Source organism: Serinus canaria, chromosome 1A (assembly GCF_022539315.1).
Source record: "Serinus canaria isolate serCan28SL12 chromosome 1A, serCan2020, whole genome shotgun sequence".
In the NCBI taxonomy this organism is placed as follows: domain Eukaryota; kingdom Metazoa; phylum Chordata; class Aves; order Passeriformes; family Fringillidae; genus Serinus; species Serinus canaria.
Window position 1 is genome coordinate 28,681,542 of NC_066314.1, and position 9,633 is coordinate 28,691,174.

Sequence of the window (9,633 nt, forward strand, 5' to 3'; positions counted from 1 at the left end):
TCCCAAAGTTCCCTAATTATACACTCCCTCCTTGCAATTACTACAGACTCCCTGCTGACCTTCTAACCTCCCTGTGCCATTTGCACCCCCGAACCCAGGGCAAGCTCTGAAATGTAACACAACAAAACTGCATACAGGGTGTCAGGAACCATTAAGCAATGCTCCATGGCTATTCTGGGTTGTAGGTGCTCTTAGCACATGCAGGAAAAGGCTTAACGGAGGGGGAAATGGGAAATCAGGGTGGAGGGGGACAACACACTCAACCTGAGAATGCAAAAAAAGGAAAGAAAGAGGGAACTTGAAAAGGAATGAAGCTGTGAATGAACCCAGTCAGACCCTGGGGATAGATGCCTACAGGATAAAGTGAATACCAGTACCTGGTTTCACTTCACATGACTCAGGTACATATCAAGAGCAATTTTTAAAATTCCATTGTTACACTTCCTGTACCTTTATAACTAAATACAAGTAATTTTCTCCTCCCTAGCTTTTACAGCACTGGTCAAATATAAGCAATTCTCTTATATATGCAAAGCTGGAAGATAGTTCAAAGAGTATCATAACTTCCATACACTAAGCTTAAGTTCAGCAATCCTACAAAGAAAAAGGACATTACCTAAAATAAATATAATGCAAGGCTACTGAGTCACTAGCTTGGTTTCTACCCTCTTGCCCCCAGTACATAGTATCTTGCCTCAGCAGCAGCCAGACTTTAAATGTTTGGATGCACTCATGAAGCATGGCACTGTTTATTAAAAGAGCAATAACTGACTAATTTATTTTTTCAGGTACATTTGTTGAATACACAAACCCATGAAATTTTAAAAGCTTTGAGGATAAAAACATCTTTTTACTAATTTTTGAGGGTAGTCCCATCTAGGAATAGGAAATGCATTCAGGGAAGACAAGGTCTCACAGGATAATTCCACCTGGTCTGCAGTTCCCTCTTTTCATGTTCATTCTTCCCTAAACTCCAAAAAAGTTTTCTCCTTTGGCAGTCGCACAAGGCAGAAAACATTTGCTTTGAATCCATGAGGATGAGGAAGAACACTAGCTTGAAGGTTCTGAGTCAGGTTGGAGGACACTCTGTGCAGTTACAGGCAACCAGCTGGCTGTGACCACCACACAATCCCTCCCTGGAAAACTATAGGCATATCCCACAGAAGTGCAACAGCATCCAGGAAGGCACTGCTTCCTCTTCTGAAAACCACTGCCACTGAGGGGAGAGCAGACACAACACTGGCTATGCTACATACCTTCCAAGGGTGTATCTGCCTGGGCAGAAAGTGAAATGAGAGGTGAGAGAAAGTCCTGAGAGCAGTGAGACAGAAAGGTCTTTGTTGGTGGTCAGACCAGGTACCCTTTGAGCTAGGCAATGACTGAGGACATGAAGTACAGCTGGAAGTGCCAAGTTCACAAGGCCCATCTAGAAGAGGGAAAGGCTAATTTAAAGGCACTCAGGGATTTCTGACCACACACATACATGATGATATTGTAATGTATGAGTAAGGAGGAGAAATAAGAAGAGAGATGTTCAGCTTGTTGCAGGCAAGAAGATGATCCTGTGACGAAGAATTTGAGAGCTGATAAATAAGGTATTTGAGACAACTTCTGGCAGCAGTAAGGACATGTTTTGATGAAAAGTTATCTTTAATGTACATGGTCCCTTCATGTAATGCAAAGCAACAGTTTACAGCAATTGAATTCCAACAGGCAACAAAGGCTGTTGAAAGTAAAAATTATTAGAACTTATTGTACTTTTTCTGTATGTCACTATTCTCAATGACCTGACATTTGAGCATCTATTAAAACATGAAACATGAAAGAAATAAACCAAAACCAACCATATTTGTGATACCTGATCTTTCACTCTCTTAGTAAACATAATCCCTGTCTTAGTAAACATATTATGATAGTTGGTATAGTTTTGAATTGGGTTTTGGATAATATAGTCAAGAACCAAGGACAGTTATTTGTAAAGCAATATAAAGATATATAGATAAAACTTAGGATGAATACAGAATTACTTTGCTTCTTCACTAATTTCCAAGGACTATCCAAAGTCCACACACCTCAACCCAAAGACAAGATGGTATATATCCAAATTTCCAAGAAGCACAAGAAAGGTGTCTCTTTCAAATAGCAGTGATTTCTGGTTCTCTCTTCTATCCTGTGTATCATCCTCTTTTAATACACACCAAACAGTCCTAAATACATCCAACCAACTGCATTCTATTCTGTGTAGGCTACTAGAAAGAGCCTAGTATATGAAGTTGGATTTTCTTGAGGTCCCAAAAACAAGAGTCTTGCACCTTTAGTTTCCTGAGTGACTGCAAAAATAATGGAACAACACCAACTTCAATTCACAGTAATATTTACAATGGTGTATTTCTACAGTGTGCCTGTCATACAACTTGTCCTTGGCATTTCAGTAAGTAGTGATGTAGTAAAGCACAAGGTACCAGTCTTCATGTTTCTAGGCACAAAACTATAAAATTTAGCAACACAGTACAACTGTTTTCAAAGACAGTTGTGTGATACTATTTCTCCATTATCACTTTGGAAGACATAATAAATGCTATCAAGGGATAAGTACAAAATGCATATCATTGCAGTTTTGAATTGTCTACTCAATGCAATTCTTAAGAAGGGTTTCACAGACACACTTCCACTGAAGTTAGGAAATTTCCTATTCACTTTCAGCAGGAATGTTTTTAGAGAGCACTGCTGCACACTTATTAGGATATAACATACCATTACAGTATTGTTGAAAGCTGAGGAAGAAACTGATCAACACCAGCTCCTCTCTCACCATCTCAACTACCATTACTCCTAACCCACAACCACAATATCTGTTAAGCTACAAACACATAATTGATGCCAACTGACAGCATCATTTTATCAAGACAATAGCGTACTGTGTTTCTAAGTCATGCTTTTTCCTTCCATTATAAAGCTCTTGGTGTCAGGAGTTACATCAACCAACTATATTACTGGCCAGCAAGAGATCCTTTGAAAGCGGCATTTGTATATCCCACCAGAGAAGTATCATCATGACTGCACACTGCTGAAGCCAAGACATTTCATGACCAACTACTTGGAATGATGCCCAAGAATTTCCAGCTTAGCTCTCCAGCAAAGGCATCCCACTACACTTCTTTCAGGGAGGAGAATATGAATGGAGACAGGAAGCAGTGACCAACATGCTTACCAAACCACCACAGATGCTGAAGACAGCCATGTGCGTTTCCTGGGCATTGACATGCCCGCGGTAGAAACAGTGGCGCAAATCAGGGGACGGCTGCTTCTGCGGGACCCCGACGTGCACCACCGTGTACTGAGCAGCAAGGAAGCCTGCATCAGCACTCAGGTTGAGCTGGAAGACCTGCCCGTACGCTCTGAGCTGGTAATGTGTTCGGAAAGCAGCGGGCTCCAGCGGTGCCTCCAAGCTCCTTTTCCTCCTTCTGAAATGATGCGTGTGAGGGAAAACTTCTCCAAACTCATTCACTCGGACAGGTGTGATGATTTCGTAAGAGGAGAGTTGCTTCACCAACGTCTCTGCAACAGAAGGCAGGAGGCTCAGCCTGACGCCGCAGCACAGCAGCAATACCTCGCCGGCATCTGCACGGCTCCGGGCACGGCACTCGTGGCGCCAGCCCGGGGTCCGGTGACAGCCGGGGGGCGGGGGGCAGCCGCCAGCGCGTCCGGCGAGACCCCGCGGCGGCGACCGCCCGGCCCCGCCACTCGCCGCCGCCGGGAGCCAGCGCTGCCTCCTCCCGCCCGCCGAGGAGCGGCGGCTGCCCCGGAGGGCACGGCGCCCGCCGCAGGGCCAGGACCTCCGGGCCGCTGCCGCCTTCGCTGCCGCTCGCTTACCTTGTCCAGGGTGGAAGCGGACTCCCCACGACGCGGTGACGAGCAGGGAGAGGGGGCACAGCAGAGCCGCCAGCCGCCTCGCCCCCCGCATGGCTCGCTCCGCGGCGGCCGTGCCCGCAGTGCCCCCGGGCCGCCGCCGCCTCAGCGCCCGCCGGCCGCCCGGGCCGGCCCCGCACCGCGCCGCTCCTCCATGCGCCCCGCGCCCCTCCTCGCGTCCCGCCGCCTCCGCGGCCCCGCACACGCCCGCGGGAAGCCGCCTCGCGCCCGCGCTCCCTCTGCTCCCGCCCCTCGCCTCCGCTCCCCCAGCTAGCTCTCCGCCGCCGGGGTGGGCGAGGGCGGCCCTTCCCTTCCCGTCCCTGCCTCCGCCTCCCGTGCCGCTGCCCCCGCGACCGGCGGGGCGGCGCGGAGATGCCCGCTGCCCTCAGGCGGGGCCATCTCCGCACCTCACAGCGGGCGCGGGCCCGGCCCGCCCCCGGGACACGGGCCGCCCAAAGGCGGAGGGCAGCCCCCCTTCGGCTTGGGCAGGGGCGGCCCGGCGATCTCGGCCCTGTCCCGCCGCCCCCCGCCCCGGCTGCAGGCGGCGTTACCGCACGCGAGAGGTGTCGCTCCAGCCAAAATATGGGCTTGTGAGAAGCCTGGCAACGCGCATTCCCACCGGGAACGGCAGAGGCCGTGCCGTGAAATCCAGCGGTGTGTGTCCCACAGATTCAGTATCACCAACCGCAGCCCCCGCCGATCACCTGCCACTGCGCTCAGCTGCGGGGGGAAGCCTTTTCCCCAGGCTGCTTCGAAGGAAGGGAATGTCCAGGCAGAGCCTGACACCACGGTGTCGACGGACAGGAATTGTTCTAGTTCCAGGTCCCCTGCTTAGGTTGTTCTGTCTGGGTGAAGTCTTCATAAAGCTGCTTGTCCCTGCATTCAGGGAGCCCAGCATCCCTCGCATGGAGTGTGTGGATTATCTGTTTTACCTGAATATTTTTTTCCTGAAAAAATATGAGGGAATGAGGGTAAAAAATGATGGAATGGGCTCATCAGGCCTTGAGTGAAGCTGTGTAGTGGAACAGCCTTCACTGCTAGAATAGAATCATATATCCCTTGTCAAGAGTCCAGGATTGTAGAAGGAATACTTGGATTGTTCCAATGTATATTGGCATCCAGCATAATCTTGAGAATATTGAGCCTTGTTGTGAGTACCATATTTCTTCTTTAATACTCAGAAGACGGAAGCTCTCACATGGATATTAAACTGTTTTCTCTATGTGGGGTCACTGATAAGCACAGTTATATGAAAAGAAAAAAAAAATTTGAAATCTGCGGAGTGAAAGCAAACAAAAAGTCTATGTCTCCAAATACCGTGAATATTAAAGAAATCCAACAAGAAGCAAGAATTGCAAAGTATTTCTTTTAAAAAGCATACACCAGAGAAGACTGATCATGATAGGTAAACAGAACTTCAGTTCTGAGAATTTGGTATGAGAAACAAGGTGGGAGGAGAGAGGTTCATTCTGCCCACCACAAAAGCATGAAGATGCAAGATTCATTTCAGTACCCCAACATGTCCTGTTGCAGAACGCACGTGGGCAAAGTAGAGTAGAGTAAAAATAGACCAAAGTTTAAGCATGAGTGCTTTGATTTTATTGGTATAAAATGTACAAACAATAGTAAAACATTAAATTGAGAGCAGAAATTGTACATGTCTCTGATTTCTCCAGCAAATTAGAATTTTCCCATTTCTTGGATCTTACTTGTTGAAGCAGTTTTCAGAGTGCAGCAAGTTATCTCCTTCCCAGTCAACTTAAATGGTTGTCAGTGATGAAGCAAATAGGCACTACTTCATTAAATGGAAGCAAATACCTACCGATTCCCATGTGATGTTTCACTTGTTTGTGATTTTCAAAATTATTTTTTGTAAAAATAAACAGAAGCAATAAGCACTGGGAAAGTCAAAGGTTCAGTGATCCCAATTAAAGCACAAAGCTTTGTTGTAGACCTCTTCAAAGCAAATATAAGATGACTCAATTTTTTTAACAATGTATGTATTTTTAGTGTTTCAGGAAAGACATTTGCGTCAAATGCAAATATTTTAAAAGCAATAAAATTACTTCTCCTAAATCTCATTTTAATGTGTTTAAATCTCCCTGTATTCCATGTGAGAATGGAACCCCAGCTCTTCTATGGTAAACATTGAAGGTCTATCTAGAGCAATTTAAAATTGACAACCTTCATTTAGATTGACAAATGTTCCAGTAGCTCCTCTCAGTGTCATGGAGAAAACCCAGTGCCAGCTAAGGCACTTTTTCCCCCAAATTTTCAAATGAAACACAAAGTAAATTTCCAAACATGAATCCAGTGATTCAGGCAATGTGAGGCCTCACAGTTGAACACCTTTTTATACTTAGCAGCCATTATTCCTTCAAAAACTACTGAAGCCTTCCAGGTATTAGGCACAAGACTGATTTTCAAATGCAAGATGGGTTAGCTGTGCAGGAGCAAAGGACAATAGGGCAGGGGATTAAGGCAGTTCTAGCAGTGTTCATGTTACCTGAATGGCTTTGGGCAATAAGCTGCGGTCATTCATTTGACCTCCATCCATATGGCATCACTTTGAATCTTGTGAGGAGCAAATATAACCCCATATATCAAAGCAAGAGGTACCTTTCTGTTAGAAAGAAATACAAGTACATCAGAAAATTCTGAAATCATGGAAATAGCATGTTTGCTACAACTGTTAGAGGTAGAAGAGTAGAGACAGGCATAAGGATGAAGTGAAGAAGAAGAATTATGGAAGTTATTCAGAGAAGCAGGAATGCAAAAAATGAAATATTAAAACTAAATTAAAAAAAAAAAGGGGGAATAAGTACAGAAAGAAGGACACAGAGAGGTTGTGCAGTCTCCATCCTTCTATATTCTCAAAATTCATCTGGTCAGGAAGCCCTGAGCAACCTGAATTAACATTTAAATTAGTCCTGCTTTAAGCAGGAGGTTGACCTCCAGAGTCTCTTTCCAGCCCAGGTTATTCTATGATTCTGTGAAACAAAAATTTTTAAAAAAGGTTCTTGGAGAAAGCTTTTCCTCTCTACTCAAGTAGAGAGGAAAAAGGAAAGGAAAATGCCTATTAAAAGAAGAGAGGTAGGGGGAAAATCAGGAGAAAATAGTCTTTGGCTACAAAGAAACAGAAGAAGAAAGGAGACACAACTGAGCATATTTAGTAAGATTTTTTTTCAAGGCTAGAAGTCATATACTGGCAAAACTTAGCTGGCAAAACTCCAGCTAAGGCAGTAGAACTGTGCTGGTTTGCATCTGCAAATGCAGTCCTCAGGGTTGTAATGTATTCTGAATTCATTAAATCTGCATTGACATTAAAGCTTGCTATTGAATAGTTGTCTTTAAAATGCCTCCTACGTTAGCGAAATAAATCTATCTATTTACAGTGTTTATTCTTTTCACTTATCTCTTTCACTTGATATGTTTGGAGTGAAGTATGTTGCACCAGCTACTTTTGCAAGTCAATGAAATAAAAGGGTAGTCTGTGCTTGCTGAAATAATTTGTCCTCCTCGGGTTTCTCTAGGATTTCATGGACAAAATGAATTGCAATTAGGTCATGATTGCTCAAGTATTTGTATTGTGCATTTAAAATGCTGCAGTAGATAAGGTTTACCAGATAGAACAATAAGATTTGTAAAAATACATACTGAAAAATTAATGCATTTCCTCCTTAGAACCACAGATTAGCCTATTAAATCCTTTCACCTGTTTTTGGCTCCATTTTTTGATTTAAGTGGTCTTTTATAAGTGCTTTTGGCTGAAAATCACAAAGTGGAAAATAGAGTTATTAAAGTCAGTCATTCAGAAAAGGCAAAGACAATATTCCACAAGTAAGTGAAATTGTTAAAAAAATAAAACTTACAAACAAATTTTATTTTAAAAAGGAGACTGTATGAAATATATCTTTTACTTCTTTATTATTATATCTTGGCATTTTTCTGTTTTGTGGAATACAATTTAAATCAGACTTTCAGACTTATTTACTGTTCTTGACAGGACACCAAGCACATTGCACAAATCTTCCCAGTTTGCAATCACTTCTCTTATTCATCCACTTATCCACTTATCTCACACTTACTCTGAGATATTCATACCTTTTTATATATATATATATATATATATATATATATATATATATATATATATATATATATATATATATATATGGAACCACCTGACCACCAGCACAGGCACAAGAGTGGCCCAAGTCCCTTGGTCCCAAGGCTACTGTTGTCAGGAGCAGGCTGGCCTTGTCCCAGTGCTGAGCCTTGCAGTGAGCCTGGCTCGCTGCCTGTCCCATAGCCCTTCCCATCTGTGCCCCACCGTGCCTCCTCCACAATTCCATCTGCAGTAAACCACAGGATCTGGGCTTGGTGGAGGGAGGTGTCTGGCTGGGTCAGTCAGTATTGTGTGTATTGGCAGCTGGTCTGTGCCTGCATGACAAGACATGTGATTTTGATACGTACTGCTGGAGAAAAAATGTTACTTTTTTTCTCCACTGTATTTATACGTTTCTGCTACTGTCTGCATTCACACTATAGTAGTTTTTCCACAGCGGTGACTTACTCTAAGTTAATGTCTGTAAATTTACTTTTTCCTTCATCAAAAGTGACAGAGGTTTCATAACTTTTATATTATTAAATGTGAAGTTGTCAAGTTTTATCCTGTGAAATATAGGTTTACTTAGAGAGTGGAAAGTGCTCAATACCATACCGAGTAATTTAAACTTGCTTCACTTAGTTGAGATCCTGAATAATTTTTATATTAATCATTTTGTAGCATTGTCTATCAAATACTAACTTACTGGTAAAAAAGTATTATTCACAAACAGACATATACCAGGCAGTCATAACTACTATTTTAAGAAGCTTATGATTGATTAATATTATTTCTTTGTATTAACAAGTGAAAACAAGCACTTTGATATCATCACAAATTCCCCAAGAGGGAAACCAAGAGGCATTTGCCAGCTACAAAGTGTTACACCCAGCATTGTGCAAGCAAGTACCAAGGATGTACTGGGGCTCAGTGATCCAGGACAGAAGTAGACTGATTTGTGCCTTCTGCTAACCCTGGGTCAAGAATCCTGCTCCAAGCTTCACCCTATCTTTGTGCTCCATCAATACAGAGCACCTGTTGTATTGGATGGGAGAATTTCAAGGAGAGGCAAATGTAGGTCACCACAGATGCCTAGAGATGCAAGCACAAGAAAAAACAAAAACCTCTAACCTGACATGTACAAGTGATTCCATACAAGTAATTCAGAAAAATAAGAATTACTGTAGTGTGCAGACAAAGGCATGTGCACTCACTGCCAAAAAGCATGCTTTTTTTTTTTTTTTTTTTTTTTTTTTGTTTTTTTTGTTTTTAAAGTCACAAGCACATTGCAGCTGTTACTCTGGCTGGAATGAAAGTAAAGAGACATAGGGTCCAATTCATCTCTCATATCAACGCTGTTAGTTATGCCAAGGATAGTTTGGCTCACATAGCACTCTCCTAGCTACCAGCCTTTTTCAGAGTCACTCTCTGGACTCTGGTTAGTACCTAAAATTAGTCTACAAGAGAATATAAATTTAACATTCCAAGACACTAACAGCAGTCATAAAATTGGGCATCAAATTATTAATAGCAAGTGAAATGATTCCTAATTGTGCTAACGCAAACCTGTGTTTGTCCAGTGGTACATCGTGCCAGCCAGAAATGCTGGCTTTAGC

The 9,633-nt window shown here is 43.3% G+C and overlaps 1 protein-coding gene across 2 annotated transcripts in view; it reads right to left on the minus strand.

Moving 5' to 3' along the window:
* The window catches only part of ADAMTS20 (ADAM metallopeptidase with thrombospondin type 1 motif 20), an 87,573-nt gene extending 83,589 nt beyond the window's left edge, over positions 1–3,984 (minus strand). For both annotated transcript variants that reach the window (XM_030238239.2, XM_050988039.1), the window contains exons 1-2: positions 3,874–3,984; positions 3,212–3,558 (exon numbers count right to left, since the gene is read on the minus strand). In XM_030238239.2, coding sequence (XP_030094099.2) covers positions 3,212–3,558; positions 3,874–3,964 — 438 coding nt within the window. In that variant the 5' untranslated portion in view covers positions 3,965–3,984. The remainder of the gene's footprint in view (positions 1–3,211; positions 3,559–3,873) is intronic.
* Between the last annotated feature and the right edge of the window lie 5,649 nt (positions 3,985–9,633).